The sequence below is a fragment of the Euleptes europaea genome, chromosome 7 (genome assembly GCF_029931775.1).
Source record: "Euleptes europaea isolate rEulEur1 chromosome 7, rEulEur1.hap1, whole genome shotgun sequence".
In the NCBI taxonomy this organism is placed as follows: Eukaryota; Metazoa; Chordata; class Lepidosauria; order Squamata; family Sphaerodactylidae; genus Euleptes; species Euleptes europaea.
This window is the reverse complement of record NC_079318.1, coordinates 94,043,381-94,060,875: the sequence shown is the minus strand read 5'-3', so window position 1 is coordinate 94,060,875 and position 17,495 is coordinate 94,043,381. Positions and strand designations below refer to the sequence as shown.

General features: G+C 49.6%; 1 protein-coding gene across 2 annotated transcripts in view; it reads right to left on the bottom strand.

Annotated features, from left to right (window-relative positions):
- The window catches only part of ILF2 (interleukin enhancer binding factor 2), a 103,667-nt gene that overhangs the window by 84,051 nt on the left and 2,121 nt on the right, over positions 1-17,495 (bottom strand). For both annotated transcript variants that reach the window (XM_056853761.1, XM_056853760.1), the window contains exons 2-14: positions 17,284-17,343; positions 15,268-15,310; positions 14,245-14,349; positions 13,171-13,248; positions 12,012-12,114; positions 11,854-11,919; positions 10,242-10,358; positions 9,724-9,802; positions 8,587-8,674; positions 4,218-4,279; positions 3,070-3,184; positions 2,101-2,191; positions 275-443 (exon numbers count right to left, since the gene is read on the bottom strand). In XM_056853761.1, the coding sequence (XP_056709739.1) occupies positions 283-443; positions 2,101-2,191; positions 3,070-3,184; positions 4,218-4,279; positions 8,587-8,674; positions 9,724-9,802; positions 10,242-10,358; positions 11,854-11,919; positions 12,012-12,114; positions 13,171-13,248; positions 14,245-14,349; positions 15,268-15,310; positions 17,284-17,343 (1,168 nt within the window). In that variant the 3' untranslated portion in view covers positions 275-282. The remainder of the gene's footprint in view (positions 1-274; positions 444-2,100; positions 2,192-3,069; positions 3,185-4,217; positions 4,280-8,586; positions 8,675-9,723; positions 9,803-10,241; positions 10,359-11,853; positions 11,920-12,011; positions 12,115-13,170; positions 13,249-14,244; positions 14,350-15,267; positions 15,311-17,283; positions 17,344-17,495) is intronic.

Genomic DNA, 17,495 nt, shown 5'->3' with positions numbered 1-17,495 from the left:
TATCTATCGATATATGGTGATACATTTGTATATTACTTGTGTGTGCATTAGGCCTGTAGGTCAAAATGCCTATGGTGTGTGGTTTAAGTCTGTCAACCTTATGAGTTGCCATTGTGCCTTGTTTTATCATTTTTAAAATGTTTTTAACCCTGATATAAGCGCCTTTGAATAAATGTTTTTCTATTACAGCATCTTACCTTCTCCACCCAACCCTGGGAAAAGAAAACCCACAACTGCAGAGGCCTTCGAGGCACCCCTGCCTCTGGCGTCATACCTGGCAAGTCACTCCTGGGTCTCCATGCTCTCTTCTTCCTCCCCGGCAGGGGGTTCTTCCTGATTCTCCTCCTCCTCTTCCCCCTCCTTTTTCTCCGGCGGTTTCTCGTAGGCCTTCTCCGAAGGAGTCACGATCACCCCATCCCAGGTGGACATTTCAGTAGCCAAGTCTGCAAAGCAAAACAAAGATTGCTACGAGAACCTTTGGGGGTGGGGTAGAAAGAGGGGGTACAAGACCCCACACTGCCCCTTCATAACATGTACATGCTATCTGCATTTGGCACTGAGGATGCAAAGAAGCACTATCGGTTTTGAGAATTCCTTTTAGGAAGAAGAGTTGGTTTTTATATGCCGACTGTCTCTACCACTTAAGGAAGAATCAAACCAGCTTACAGTCACCTTCCCTTCCCCACAACAGACACCCTGTGAGGTGGGTGGGGCTGAGAGAGCTCTAAGAGAGCTGTGACTAGCCTAAGGAGTGGGGAAACCAACTCAGTTCACCAGATTAGCCTCCGCCGCTCATGTGGAGGAGTGGGGAATCAAACCCAGTTCTCAATATCAGAGTCCACTGCTCCAAACCACCGCTCTTAACCACTACACCAAGCATCTCGAGATCAACCCCTGATCTGCAACAAGGGCTGAATAATAATCTGGAGAACCGGGTTCAATTCCCTACTCCTCCACATGAAGCCTGCCGGTGACCTTGGGCCAGACACAGTTCTTGCCGAACTCTCTCAGCCCACGTGGAGGCAGGCAATGGCAAACCACCTCCGAACCTCTCTTGCCTTGAAAACCCTATGGGGTCACCATAAGTCGGCTGTGACTTGATGGCACTTTCCACCACATTTTGGCAACGGATACCCACAAAGCGGTTTACAAGTGTATACAGCGTACTAAAACACACCCAAAAACCTGACCATCAGAGTTACCTCCGACAAACAGAAGGAAACGAAGGATCCCTGAATAGGCCTTTATGCCCCTTCTTCATTAGGATTTCCCCACAAGTTCATTTTTAAAGGGCACGATAGCCCTGAAGCCTTGGATACACTGGCAGGGCTTACCCACAAGAGTGGGTCAGATTTTATATATATCAGAGCACTGGTGAACAATTCTGGTGGTCTGAGGGCTGGAGAAGCTTTTACACCCTGATTTTCTCTACCTTTAAGGAGTCTCAAACCGGCTTACAATTGCCTTCCTTTCTCCCCACAACAGACACCTTGTGAGGTAGGTGAGGCTGAGAGAGTTCGGAGAAAACTGTGACTGGCCCAAGGTCTCCCAGCAGGCTGATTGTGGAGAAGTGGGGGATCAAACCCGGTTCACCAGATTAGAGTCCGCTGCTCTTAACCACTACACCATGGGGCTTCCTTCATGCATCACCCCCTGCCCCTAACTAGGTTTTTCCCACCTCCAACTTATCTAACCTAGAAGTAAAAAAGGTAAATACAGTCCCCTGTGCAAGCACTGGGTCATTCCCGACCTATGGGGTGACGTCACATCCCAACGTTTACTAGGCAGACTGTGTTTACGGGGTGGTTTCCCATTGCCTTCCCCAGTCATCTACACTTTACACCCAGCAAGCTGGGTCCTCTTTTTACCAATCTCAGAAGGATCGACGGCTGAGTTGACCTTGAGCCGGCTACCTGAAACCGACTTCCATCAGGATCGAACTCAGGTTGTGAGCAGAGCTTCTGACTGCAGTACTGCAGCTTCCCACTCTGTGCCACGGGGCTCGTATAGTAAATGCAGCCATTAAAAACGGGCCCTGACTCCGTGGCACAGGTGGGCTTCCCCCTACTTCCTCGCTCATCAGCAAGAGTTCCTACTTACAGCTGGCGTCTCCTTCCTGCCCAAGGATCTTCCTGTAGCCACCGTGAGAGAGAATGCGGACCAGGGTTTGAGCGGTGTAGCAAACCATGTCCTGTAGGTGGGGAGAAAAAGAAAGATGTCGGGTTTTAGCATCGCAGCTTTTCAGGAAGTCTTTCAATGCTTCTCAGGTTGTGGGTCAACTTCATCATCCTGACCCAGTCTTTCACTCCAGTTGGCAACCAAAAGACAAATACATGGCTGAGTGTACATACCCACACACAACCAGAGACACACACATTTCCCTTTCATACAGTCTGTGGTACACACCGCTGGTACCTGCTACTTTTTCAACTTGGATAGTATCACCAAGAAAGGTAAGTAAAGACCCGCAGAACCCAAATATACAATTTCATGCACGTTCATTTAGCCATATGGACCAGAGAAACTTTTAAAAATTCAAGAGATCACAAGTTCCGCAACAAAGCCAGAGGGGTCCTCATGCAGTTATCCAGGCACTACTCTCAGTCCAAAAGCAGTATAGAATCATAGGGGCCATACAGGCCATCGAGTCCAACCCCCTGCCCAATGCAGGATCAGCCGAGAGCATCCCTGACAAGTGTTCGTCCAGCTGCTGCTTGAAGACTGCCAGAGGGGGAGCTCACCACCTCCCTAGGTAGGTGATTCCACTGTCGAACAACTCTTACTGTGAAAAAAAAATCCTAATATCCAGCTGGATCTCCATCTCTTGTCCTGAACGCCCTATAGAGTCGCCACAAAGCATCTGTGACTCAACTTTCCTGCACCAGCCCTGAAACACACCAGAATTAGCCTCTGCTGCAGATTTAAGAGGCGGAGGAAGATGGGGGGGGGAATAGAGGTGCAAGAACAGCAGCTGGCCTATGGCCACCTAGTGAGTTTGCCGGGGCGGCAAGATCTGAGGACTCCCAACTCGTACCTCAAGTAACAAAGACAGCCTGGGACTGGGGTTACCTGCTGTTCCAGGGTCATGACTGTGTGGACTCGGAAGTTCCCGCTCTCGCAGGGGTCTGTGATGCCGACCGAGCCAGGGAGGAAGAGCCCCGCGGCCAGGATCTGAAGGCAACGCCTGCCGGTTAAGCAACATAGTGAGCATCAGAGAGGCATTGTGCAGGTTGGCTATTACACAGCTGAAATTTCAGGGTGAGAAAGTAAGCAGGATTTGCTCAACAGCGCTTGAAAATACAGAGGGAGCTCTAAGAGCGCCACGGGTCGCTCAAATTACCAGACCTGTGCGAACTCCACCACCAAGATGGCAAAGAAGAGCTGGGTTTTTATATGCCGATTTTCTCTACCTTTAAAGGAGAATCAAACCCGTTTACAATCTCCTTCTCTTCCTCTCTCCACAAATAGACACCTTGTGAGGTAGGTGGGGCTGAGAGAGCTCAGAGAGCTGTGACCAACCCAAGGTCACCCAGCTGACTTCATGTGGAGGAGTGGGGAATCCAACCCGGTTCACCAGATTAGAGTCTGCCGCTCATGTGGAGGAGTAGGGAATCAAACCCGGTTCAAGAGTTCACCGCTTTTGACCACTACACCACACTGGCTGAATCCGATGATTCCCAAGTGTCCTTCATGTCATTAGTAATGTGGAATCAAGGTCCACGGATTCCCCTCTTTGTGGGTCGCCGAGGAACAAGCCCTTCCACCCAGCCTCCAACTACTGTGGTCCCAGTGGCAGAAGACTGGAGACAACCGACACTGGGAAAGAGGTGCAGAAGGAGCCGAGAATGGAGGAATGGGGGGAGGGGGAGGAGTTTAGGAACAGGTCACAAACACAGGAATACAGAGCTACAGTTTGTGCAGTGGTGTATCACCGGATCCTGAGCCAAAGTCTAGTTTTCCACATGAATATGGTCAAGAGATGTAGACACAAATCACAAAGAACATGCACACCACAAGGAGCCAAGCGGTAGCCCCAGGAGGACTGTGAGCGTTCCTGGGAATAACAACCTCAGCATGTCAGCTGGAAACTAGGCCAGGCAGGGCAGCAAAGCGCGGCTCCTTTGATAACCGCTAGAGAGATCTCCCTTCCAGTTCTCACGACCTTCAGAGGGGAGGGAGGGAGGAGACAAGACACGGCCTGTTCATTAAAACCATACCTGTATGCCACGTTGAGAGCCAAGGGCTGCCGGGTTGGGTTGTTCATCACAGCGTAGTGTCCCTAGAGCCAGCAAAAACACCGTTAGAGTGCCGCAAACGGGAAACAAACACCTTCTTGCTCTGTTCCCTTACCTGCTGTCCCAAATTAGCGACTCAGTCTGACACTTGCAAGTCTCCGCATCTTCCCCCACCCCATCTTCTTTACCCTCTTCATATACACTTTGATACCCAGACCTGAAAGGCCTAGGCCCTAAATAAAGGTTTAGGACCTTAAGGTTTCATTAGGCTCAAACATGCGCAGCTAAAGGTCTGACAGAGGCATACCGTATTTCTCCATGTATAAGATGGTTTTTTTCTTTTAAAAAATTAGGAAAAAATTGGGGGTCGTCTTATACACGGAAGATCGCGTCTCTCTTCCCCGCCCATCAGCTGATGAGTGGGGAAGAGCCCGGTCGCCCTGGCCGGCTGGCAACTGGCCTTCCAACGGTCCCCACTCTCTTCCCTGCCCATCAGCTGATAGGCGGGGAAGAGCCTGGTCGTTCGGGCCAGCCGGTGTCCAGCCTTCTGATGGTCCCCGCTCTCTTCCCCACCCGCTCTGGGGGCGTCTTATACACGGAAAAATAGTAATTTAGATATGTCTAGTGTTCACAGCCTTGGTGGAGAATAATAGATAACAAGAACAGCTGGGAGATCGCAAGAAGCACAGGTCGGCCTTGAAAAGTGACTGAGAGTGACTCAGTGACGTAAATGTGGCCCAAACACACCTCGTTTCAAAGTGGTCTTCTTCCAAGGAGGGCTGTGCGATCACAGTGGGAGTTTAATTATGTAAGATAGCAAGTTGAACGCGTGCTTGAATAATAATGAGTAGATGTGCCAATTAGTAATGCACTTTCCAAATATGTATAACGGAAGGAGGAAATGAGATGCTATATAGCGTTCGTTATTGGGAGTGATGGTGCTCTTCAACAGCCCCTTGAGCTGGGGGGGACTGGACCTTATTTGTACACACAGAAATAAACTTTTATTCCTTTCACCCCCTTGGTGTGTGGTTATATGGCTCAACAGCACCAAGGTCAATCCTGTTTATGGCAACAACTTTATTCTTTATTGAAAAACGCACACACGTTTCCCTCATTCATGAGGATTCAGAAGGATAAAAGGTAAAGGTAGCCCCCCTGTGCGGGTCATTCCTGACCCATGGGGTGACGTCACATCCCAACGTTTACCAGGCAGGCTTTGTTTACGGCAGTGGTTCTCAACCTTCCTAATGCAGCGACCCTTTAATACAGTTCCTCATGTTGTGGTGACCCCCAACCATAAAATTATTTTTGTTGCTACTTCATACCTGTAATTTTGCTACTGTTATGAATCGTAATGTAAATATCTGATATGCAGGATGTATTTTCATTGTTACAAATTGAACATAATTAAAGCATAGTGATTAATCACAAAAACAATATGTAATTATATATTGTGAAATATTTATTTCTAATTACAAATAAATGAAATTTTGTCTTGAAGCATGGTGTAGCATGGGTAACAGTCTTAATATAACAACAGTAAACTACATTGCTACATTTTGCGACAGTATGCGTAAAAGCCAATATGCCAGCCTGATATGGTGGATAGTGGTGCTGAGGATGAAAGAACATAAGAACCTAAGAAAGGCCATGCTGGTTCAGAACCAGGCCCATCAAGTTCCAGCTGTCCGTTCACACAGTGGCCAACCAGGTGCCTCCAGGAAGCCCACAAACAAGACGACTGCAGCAGCACTGTCCTGCCTGTGCTTTGCACCTAACAGGCCTGCTCCTCTGATCCTGGACTAAATGACCCCAAATGACTATTGAGGGCAGCTGACCTAGAAAAGAGAGCGGACTCTCCAGGGCTGGGGGGGCGGGGGAATAGTTTGCAAGGGACATTATTCACAGCAGCTCCCACGTGAGAGAAAAAACAAACGCATTTGGCACTTCTCAGTTCAGAGAAAAGGTGGTTTAGAGGGGGACGCAACATAAATATATTAAATTCCCCCCCCCCCGGGGAGATGAAGAAAGCGGCAGGACCAGGCATTTCATCTGAATGGAGAGAGGTGTCCGGGGGGGGGGGGGTGCCACAGGGATCAGTTCTGGGCCCAGTACTTTTCAATATTTTTCATTAATGATCTGGATGAGGGCAAGAGAGGGACTATTCCAGATGACAGCAAATTGGGAGGAGCAGCAAACACACCAGGTAACCAGAAGATATAGCATTCAATGAGATCTGAACACACTGGAAAAGTGGGCAGATGTGAACAGGATGCAATTCAACAAGGATAAGTGCCGAGTTTTACATCTGGGTAACAGAAAAGAAGCAGAAGTGGAAACCAGTAGAGCACCTTCTGCACAGTGGGGTGGTGAATGGCTGTGGGGAGAGTGTAAACTCTGCCCCCCCCCCTGTTCCTTTTGAAAGAGGCACAAAGTAGCAGGAAGAAGGGAAACCTGTAGTAATAGGGGAGGGCTAACAATTGCCAGACAAAAAGGCCCACTGTTTTCTCTCCCCGCCCCCAACCATCACCCAGCGAGGGTCCAGATGTTCAGGGATCCCAGGCACAGAGGAAGAGGCCACCGGTCTGTGTGTGTTCCATGAAAACAAGGTGGAGATGCACAGTCCATCCATCCTCCCCCCCACCCGCCACGGACATGCCAGTTCCCTCCTGGCCAGAGGGAGGGGCAGGTGCTCACCCCCCAACACCATTCTGGGACTGACAGGCTGCAGATAAAGGGCAGGCAGGCGCCCAAGCAAGGTGGCTTGGCTGGGGGAGCCCCCCACACACACACACAGCTGGGGAAGCCACCCTCCACGGAGGCAGGCAGGCAGGGCCGCGCGCCCAGGCAGCTTCCACGGGGGGGAAAAGGAGAGTCCCCCAATGGCCCCACCCTCCGTCCCTCGAGGCCACGGCACCAGCCCCCTCCCCCCTCCCAGGGGCGGCCTGGGCCCGGCCTTGGGCCCACTCTGCAGCCCTGGGGGCGAGAGCGGCCGTACCGAAAGAGAGGCCGGCTGGCCCCTGGGTTGGGACCGCCCCTCTCAGCTGAGGCGGCAGCAGCTCCGATGCCCCCCTCCCTGCCGGGGACCCCTTGGCCCGCGCAGGGATTTCGCTCCACAGCCACCACCGCCACTGGCGGGCAGGCCGGGCGACGCGGGCCAAAGCCTCCGCAGCCCCGAGCGGGAGCGGCTGGGTCCTGCGGCGGCGGCCCTTTGCTCCCTCGAGTGAATTTTTCGAACCTTGCCAGCCCCGGAGGAAGAAGGGCCCGCGCAGCAGGGAGGGGGGAGGCGGCGGCCGCTGGGGCAGCTCGCTCTCTGCTTCCCCCTCCCCTCTGGGCAGCAGCATGTGGTCGATCCTAAAGCAAGCGTCTCCTGCGCAGACTCTCCCCCGCCCCCCCCGCCCCGTGGCGCCTTAGGCCCTAAGGCGACCCCTGTGAAAGGGTCGTTCGACCCCCAAAGGGGTCGCGACCCACAGGTTGAGAACCGCTGGTTTACAGGGTGGTTTGCCACAGCCTTCCCCAGTCGTCTGCACCTTCCCCCCCGGCAAGCTGGGCACACATTTTACCGATCTTGGAAAGATCATGATGGGTAGCCGTGTTAGTCTGTAGCAGCAAAAAAGACCAAGAGTCTAGTAGGACCTTAAAGACTAGCAAAATTTCTGGCAGGGGATGAGCTGGATGGAAGGCTGATTCAACCCTGAGCAGGCTACCTGAAACCAATTTCCGTAGGGATCACATACACATGAAGCTGCTTTCTACTGAATCAGACCCTTGGTCCATCAGTCAGTATTGTCTACTCAGACTAGAGGCAGCTCTCCAGGGTCTCAGGCAGAGGTCTTTCACATCACCTACTCGCCTAGTCCCTTTAACTGGAGATGCTGGGGTTTGAACCTGGGACCTTCTGCATGCCAAGCAGATGCTCTGCCACTGAGCCACGGCCCCTCTCCATGGATCTCAGACCCTTGGTCCATCAAAGTCAGTATTGTCTACTCAGACCAGCAGTGGCTCTCCAGGGTCTCAGGCAGAGGTCTTTCACATCACCTAGTCGCCTAGTCCCTTTAACTGAAGCAGGGGATTGAACCTGGGACCTTCTGCATGCCAAGCAGATGCTCTACCGATGAGCCACAGCCCCTCTCCAACTTGAACTTGGGTCGTGAGCAGAGCTTCAACTACGGTACTGCAGCTTACCGCTCTGCACCACGGGGCTCTTCGGGAGAGAAGCAGGATTCAGCCTCTGCCCTCACACCTCCACGCTTCCCCAGTCAAGCGCTCTGGCAGACTGTGAGGAAACACCACGGGAACGTGCAGCAAAACCGACACCCCCCTCAGCCCACACACCCCCTCGACATACCAGCAAGTCAAGGATCCAGGGCGTGAGGGGCTCGAAGCCTGGGAACCGCATCCTGAGGTCCTTCAGCAGACGGATCAGGACCTTCACCCTGGCGGAGGAAAGCAGAGAGCTTTCAGTTGGATCCACCCCCCGGGTCAAAAGGAAGCCGCAAGCTCAACCCCTGCCCCTAGACAGGCATTCCCTGTAGTGCCCCCCATTCACTGGAACAGCCTGCCAAGGCTTCCCAAAAATGATACAAAACAGTACTGTTCAATGGAGCAGGCAGATGTATCCAACAGACCAAAGACATGAAATACAGCTCCTCTAGGCCTAACTGCAGGTCCTGGCCTGTGATTTGCCCATCTCCGTTGCCAATTAATGAACAGCACCAGGGTATGCTTTTGTGGAAGTGGCACAAACCCCCCACAAACTCTCCCCCCCCTTCTTTTGGCTCAGTTGTCACTGTGCCGAGGGACCAGAGAGGCAAACCACTTGGATCACACGGTAGGAAACCCCTAAACCTAACAGGGAGAGACTCGAAGTGTAATTGGGTGTGCAAACCCCTAAGATGAACACAAGCTTGATATGAGTAGAACTGGATCGAGAGAAGAGGTGAAAACAGCTCAGGTGCTTGAAAAATAAACCCTGCCCTTTACCCCTGCAGAAGAGTTGGTTTTTATAGGCCGACTTTCTCTACCACTTAAGGCAGAACCAAACCGGCTTACAATCCCCTTCCCCACTACAGACACCTTGTGAGGTAGTGGGGCTGAGAGAGCTCTAACAGAGCTATTACTAAGGTCACCCAGCTGGCTTCATGTGGAGCAGTGGGGAATCAAACCCGGTTCACCAGATTAGAGAAAGCTGGAAGTGTGGCCTGAAACATTCAACAATGGAATCAGCTTCTGAGGGTGGTGTACAGAGCTCCCACTCACTGGCAGCCTTTAAGCACCAGCTGGATAAACACTTGTCAGGGATGCTCTAAGGCAGGTCCTGAATTAAGCGGGGGGTTGGACTAGGTGGCTTGTATGGCCCCTTACAACTCCATGATTTTATTCTAGCCTCCATGCTGACCAGGAAGCAGAGGAGAAGCTGTTTTCCCCATTTCCCTCTGCAAAATACACGTGGGCTCCCCCGCCATGCAACGGTGCCCAGACTTACGTGGACTGAGAGGCATTTTCCTCAAACCAACGAGCGTGCCGGATAGCCGCCAGGGCGCTTTGCAACACTTTGATATCCACTTGAGGGAGAGAGAGAGACAAGACAGAGCAAATTCAGCGTAAATAATAGCTAGTTGAGAAGGGTGATATCCTGACCTACAACACGGGAGGGGGGGACACCTCGATGCAGTGCAAATGGCCGTGGCTCAGTGGTAGAGCCTCTGCTTGGCGTGCAGAAGGTCCCAGGTTCAATCTCCAGTTAAAGGGACTAGGCAAGTAGGTGATGGAAAAGACCTTTCTCTGCCTGAGACCCTGGAGAGCCACTGCCGGTCTGAGTAGACAGTACTGACTTGGATGGACCAAGGGTCTGATTCAGTAGAAGGCAGCTTCATGTGTTCAAGCTTCCATCGCCGGGTTCTTCTCCTCCCCTGCCCCAACAGAGCTCTTGCTGCAAGAGCAAGCTTCTCCCGCCCCCACCCCACCCCTATTCCAAGAAGCCAAGCTCAGGGACTTCCTTACGGTGTAACTCTGGGTCCAGTTTGCGGAGGTTGGGCGGCACAGTTGTGATTAGGATCTTCACTGTCGCATCGGCGGAGCTAATTTCAAAGCCTGTCTCGTTGGTGAGCATCGTCAGGACTGCGGGAGACCAAAACCCCGTTAGTTACGGAGGCAACAAAGATTCCAATACTCAGGGAGCAGATGCCTTTCATTCTCCGATTGTCCATGCTACGCAAGGGCCTTGGGTCTAACCTTCATATTTAGGAAGTAAGTTTTACTTGAGGAAGAAAACAAGCATTCTCACATGAATGGGGGGGCTTCCCTTTATTTAATTCGTTTGCTTAAATTATGGAGGGAGGAGGCAAGCTGCCGCTTGTCTCGGGCAATATGAGTGAACTTGGCACCATCTTGGGTTTCGAGTTTGAGGGTTATTTTAATTAGGATTGTACTGTTTTAAACTTGGAATTCATTAATTTTATCATTTACTATTATCGATGTATTTTAGATGATGTTACCCACCCTGAGCATGGCCTTGACTGGGCAAGATGGGCTATAAGTCGCAAAATAAATAAGCAACAGGAAACAGTAACAGCAGCTGCAAGATAGCCTTCTGCCCAAGGTCAGATTGGCCAGTGACTGCAGATGGCCGTACTGCTTGACTCTTTGCCGTTTAATGATTCCCAAGAGCTTGCTGGGCGGCTCAGGTGTTTCGGTTTATATTGCAAAGATTAAACTGTGCTTCAACCTGCAGCTCTCAGCTTTGACAGCCAGTGTGGTGTAGTGGTTAGGAGCGGGGGACTCTAATCTGGAGAACCGAGTTTGATTCCCCACTCCTCCCCATGAAGCCTGCTGGATCACAGTTCTCTCCAAACTCTCTCAGCCCCCCCAACCTCAACAGGTGCCTGTTGTGGGAAGTGGAAGAGAAGGTTTTTGTAAACCGATTTGAGACTCCTTAAAGGTAGAGAAAAGTGGGGTATAAAAACCAACTCTTCTTCTCCTATCCCTCCAAGCTGGGCTATGAACTGGCCAGGCACCAAGCAGCTTAGCATCCTGTGCTTTGGGACCATTAAGGACTAAAAGGTATCACTGGTGGTGGGTCTCCTCATTCCAGATTTCTGTACAGATTTCTCTTTTTCTTCTTCTTTGTGGACGGGATCTGGCACCATTCGGGCCCCTTCTTGCTGGTTTAACCAATAGTATTAACAATCGAGCCAAAGGGGAGTAAAGCCACTAAGCATATCAAATAGGCAAAAACACATATAATAGTACCTCTTATACAAAAAAAAAAACATCCACAACTTGAATTTGTTGGAAAACTATTTGTTTAACATTAACTCGTAACTAGAATTTGCTTGACCTATTTACAATCTTAACCTGTTGAATTTTCTCTACGCATGCGCTTTTCTGGACCTGGTGATTTTACAAGCTGTATTATGCTGGTTTACTTTAAAGAGATTGGTGTTAGAAATCTACATTTTGTATTTAATGGTCTTTTTTGTATATGTGGTTTAACCAATAGTTCTTTATGCTTGTTCCAAGTGAGTTGATCCAGTCACCAGCTGGCCTATCACCGGGGGGGGGGGGAGAGGGGGAGAGCATGTGTATGTGCGACTTCAGACCATCCTGTGCCTACCTTCAGCAGGATCCAGCGCTCTCAGGCTCTCCACCACTTTGTTTCCCAAGGCAGCAACTGCTTCCACTGGAGAGGGAAGGGAAGGATTAGAAACTCTCCATATGCTCAGCCACACCACCACCGCCCCATCACCCCTGGCGTGGCACATGCGCACTTACAGGTGGGCAGGATTTTCAGGATCACCACCAGGTCGGCCACGTTGTGCCCAGTCATCATGGTGCCCTTCTTGTAGGATCCCACCTGGCGCACCTCCTCGATTTGCTGGCAAGGAGAAAGCAGAAGCTGGGGTTTAAGGGAGGGGCAGACTCTTATCTTCACGTCAGTCGATGTAATACACATCCTGATGATACGCTGGACATCATATACATGGTGTGGGCCGAACGGAACTCCTCATGCAGAGCTGGGTCCTACCAATCCACTCGGCTTAAGTGCAGAGCCTCTGGCAAAGGAAGAGCCTTCGCCTTGGAGAAAAGCTGGGCACTTAACCTGAGCGGAGTGGTAAAATCCAACTCACAAGCAAGCTCTCATGAAAATACCAAGAAATTACTGTCAAAGTTTCCATAGATATGCCCATCCATGTACCATGCAGATTTTCATACATTGAATAGATTTTGTGTGCGTGTGTACGTAAAGTAACATCCAATGTAAATCCCACAGATAAACAGACTCTGCCTTTGTAGACTGAGATGTGTAGAATCATTACATGCTTTTCTGTATTGCCCTTTTTATGCTGACACTCGGGCCAAATTGCACAACTCACTCCTAGTTAAATGGAAGGGAGTTTCAGATAAGTATAACGTTCAGCTCCTCCTCTCCGGACAAAATCCTACCTCGACAGACAGGGTAGCAAAATTTTTGCAACAGGCTATGAGGGTCCGAGAATTTAAATCCTGACTTTGTTTAGTCCTAGTTTTTTGTGCACTCTCGTCTTTTGTACTTATTGTGAACATGTGCCAATAAAGGGGTGGTTGTTGTTGTGAAAACATCAAGTCACAGCTGACTTATGGCAACCTCATAGCTTTTCCAAGGCATGAGACGAACAGAGGTGGTTTGCCATTGCCTGCCTCTGCCCAGCAATCCTGGACCTCCTTGTTGGTCTCCTGACCAAGTTGTAACCAGGCTGGACTCGGCTTAGCTTTCAAGATCTGACCACCAACCAATATTTCTAGCCCTACCAAAATGTAAAATATAGGATGTTCTGGCTTGCCGCCACTGTGATGCAAGCAGAAAGAGAGAGAGGAAACCCAGCTGGCCAGCCCTAATGCAGCGAATGTCTTCATGGACTGGTGGCCCGTGGGGGGGTGGGGGAAGACTCACCACTTCAAATGTTCCAGGTGCCACAATCAAGTTGTCTATCACATTGTTGATCTTGGTCACCAAAGAGAGGATAGAGGCCTGGCAGCGGGGTGGGGGGGAAGGAAAAAGTAGGAGTAATTAATGGACTTCACTCCTGAATGTAAACAAAACAAAAAAAAAGATCCGTTCCATTAACAGCGGCACTTTCCCTCGGAGTGAGGCCCAAGAAAGCCTTCTTGCATGGGGGTGGAAAGTGCCCCCCAGTCATGAAACAGGCCCACCAGTTCCAACCCAGGGTGAATCCCTCAGTTGTCACCAAAAGCTCAAAACAAAGAAGCCCAATGGGGGTTAAGATGAGAATCCTCTAGTGTCTCTTTCGAGGGGAAGCTTTTGAGGGGTGTTGGTCTGCGGTGGAAGAAGAGTTGGTTTTTATATGCCGACCTTCTCTACCACTTAAGGGAGAATCAAACAGGCTGACGATCTCCTTCCCCTCCCCATAACAAACACCCTGTGAGGTAGGTGAGGCTGAGAGAGCTCTTAATAGAACTGTGACTAGCCCAAGGTCACCCAGCAGGCTTCATGTGTAGGAGTGGGGAAACCAATCCAGTTCACCAGATTAGCCTCCGCCGCTCATGTGGAGGAGTGGGGGATCAAACCTGGTTCTCCAGATCGGACTCCACTGCTCCAAACCACCGCTCTTAACCACTACTCCACACTGACTCTCAGAATTTAGAACAGCTAGATTCGAGTCCAGTAGCACCTTAGAGACCAGAGGAGAGAGACACTTCTACACAATGACACATGACTGGACAAAGAACACATTTTTCTTCCCAAAAATGCTTTGGGTGGCTGTTGTTAATGTTAAGGTTCGTCCCTGGAGATGCCCACTTTATTTAAAATTTTCCAGGCCATATGGAGGGTGGCTCCTGCCGTTCAATATGTACCACCTGTTGAGCATTCTTGTACAGGAACCGGAAAAGTAGCTCAGCCACTTGAGAAAGCAACTGAATCAACCCAAGCCCCCTCGCCCGGCTGCCAGGAGCACTGCAAAAGCCTCCACGTATTGCCCCCTGGAAACGGTGCGGCACAACTCACTTGTTCAGCTGAAGTCGGAGCCAGATCCTGGTTCCTCTTCAGCAAGGCTTCGCTGAAAGCCGTCTCGTCCGGGGCCGGCTTGACACGGGGGAAAGCCATCTCACACTGAAGGCAGGAGAAGACTTTTATTATGAGTGTACAGTAATACAGAGACACACGGCACTATACAAATACACCCCTCAGACAGCTTTATGCTCATCTAGAACAGCGTATTAGTGGTCCCCGGCCCGAGAAGTGTACGGGTGTCCTAGACCTTTTTGGCTCTGGCTCTGAATTGGTAGAACATGCTGTCGAACGAGAGCCGGGCCCAGTGGGAATCTAGCTCAATTCTGCAGGGCCTGTAAAACAGAGATGTTCCGCCAGGTCTACGGTTGAGAGCAACAACAGTTTCCATCACAATTGGCCTCCCTATATCACTTACACTATATTATCATTGTTCCACCTCACCTCTCCTTCCTGACTGGATATATGAAATTAGGTGACCAGCAATAGTTAAACTGTGGAACTCCCTGCCCCAGGATGTGATGATGGAATTTGAGGATTTAAATTCCAGCAGGCCTCTTATGTTACGAAGGCCTCGGTGATCCAGCAGGGCTCTTCTTATGTTCTTCTAAAGGTCTCGGACTCTCTGCCCCATTGTTGGGACCTCCGGAGTAACTGATTGGCCACTGTGTGAGAGAGGATGCTAGACTAGACAGACCACTGGTCTGATCCAGCACAGCTCTTCTTATGTTCTTACAATTCTGGGGCCAAAGAATCAGAGACGCTTTTTCTGATCACCAATTCCTAGCTCAGCTGCTAGCCAGCCACTGCTTGTTGCGAAGCTATCCAAAATTGCTCCCTGAAACTATGAGGCCTTCCAAGGAAAAGTAGAGAGGAAGGCTGCACCAACTCTGACTCTATCCCAATCGCTCCTAGCTTTCCCAGAGCTTGCCAATTTTAAGTTCCCAAGAAAGAAAGAAAAATCTTGCTGCAAATTGTTTAAAACCAAGTGCATGAAGAAAGTACATCGGGCATGCTTACCACATAGAAGTCAAATGGGATGTGCGGCACAAAGGGACGGAACCTGGAATGCAGCCAAGCAGGAAAAAAAGGTGTGAGAGCATGCCAGATTTTACACACAACACAGTTACCCTTTTAACCGAATGAGGGAGGTTAAGGGACTCGTCCAGAACTTACGTTGCAAGGAAGGGTTTGAACCGAACATCCTGATTTTGCACGTCTTTACTCAGGCACAATTCACTATAAGTTCAGTGGGCTTCCTCACAAATGTTCCACTGAAAGCAGTGGAACTTATACATCCAACAGAACTCGGCTGAGAACAGGCCGGCTGTCTAAACCCAATGCACTGACCGCCAGATCAGGCTGCTTCAAGCATTCATTTTTCACCTCCACACCAAGTCACTGCCTTCTCAGTTGTGGCCCCTACCCTGTGCAACACACTCTCCAATGACACCTGTGCCCCACCAGACTTATTTAGTGCTAGATACATATTTTAATAGTTTAACATTTTAAAGTTAATTAACTTGAAGAAAGGTCTGGGTAAAGCAAAAAAGAACCACTAATTCCAAACTGCTTCTGTCTATAAAACCCTACCATGAACACAGGTTGTACAAAGAAGCTCTATTTGCAGTATTAAGTTGGCTATATATAAGCAATACATTGTATATAATTTTGCTAAAATTGTAATTTCAGAAGGTAGTCATGTTACACACATCCAGAAACATTGGTAATTTTATACCAGATTTTTGTTTGAGTGTTGCGAGACCCGTGGCTTGTGTTAACATTTAACACCAGGCCACACAGGATATAAGGTTTTCTATTTGCAGATAAAAGCACCTCGTAAGGTGTATTTCTGAATGTGTCTTTAACAATCATGTTTTGTATTTTACAACCACTGAGGAAGGCCCAAAAGGCTGAAATGCATATGGTCCTGTATTGGTCCTTTATAATGAGTGTATCAACAACCTTGTTTGAGATCTCTGTAATGGTTTATACTGATATTTTTATGTGTAGCCTGTATTCCAGGCCCCATGTTTTTAACAAACTTATTGTGTACACCATGTAATATCATTATTTTGTTATAGACTTTAGAGTTTCCAGCTCAACCTTTGAGGCCCCCTGCCGTAGGACAACCAGACTTGAATCCAGGAGCACCTTAAGAGGCCAACAAGATGTTCAGGGTATGAGCTTTCGAGAGTCAAAGCTTCTTTCGTCAGATACTTGTATCTGACAAAGGGAGCTTTGACTCTTGAAAGCTCATAAGGAACTTTGCAGATCTTCTCAGGTGGCATTCAATTTTAAATCAATTTCAGTCTATGGTTACAGCAAAAATGAGTACATGTTTATTTAGGAAGTATCTAAATGGCACTGGGGAAATTTATTTACATTAGTGATTAAGTTAGCCCCTTGCTGATTTAAATTAAGCCACACTAAAAACACTGGAAGTTAGGGATCTACAAACAGCCTAATATATTGTTTGTCCAATACAGACATTACGTAGGCCTTGTTTACCTTAATTTTTAATTGGAAACTGCATAAACAAGGTAGAAAAAGAGATTAAGTCCCATCAGGATCGGGCCCTGTACCCATCCCACAAGCAAGCAGGGATTCCTTGCTCAGGCAATCTGACAGCCACAGCTGGAAGGCACTGAGAAGGAGCAGGAGATCAGCCAGTTATAAATAGAGCTGTCTGCAGCCAAGGGAAGGTGATACCTCCTGAGGCAGACTAGACAAACAAGAAGCTGTGGCCACATCGTCGGCCCAAGGTCTAGCCCCAGAGCAAGGGCCCCACATCCTGCAAGGCTCCGCCACCAGCTGAGCAACAGATGGGGTGAGGACAAAGGCTGCCGAAAGGTAGGACCCATCTCCATTTGCGTGTGGGCACTGCTGTGAGATATTATCCCTCCACCACTGTAACAGGGAAAAAAGTTTCCTTGGATGGTTATGTGGTGGAACAGGCCCTCCCTGAGGAGTTCAGAGCATCAAACAAACTTGTTTTATAAGCCTGGATAATCACATGGCCCGTGCCCGACTTACCCGCTGCCAGGACCTCCCCGGGAACCAAAGCGCCCGCCACGACCACGGCCTCTGTCGCCCCTGAAGGAAAAGAGGAGAAAAAGCATGCTTCAGCACAAACAGGGGCTGTAATGTACACATGCACATACACACCAGTTCTCTCTCTAGTACCAAGGGGAATGCCACTGACGTACATGCTTTGTGGTCCCACCTTCTTCTAAGCTTCTATCCTT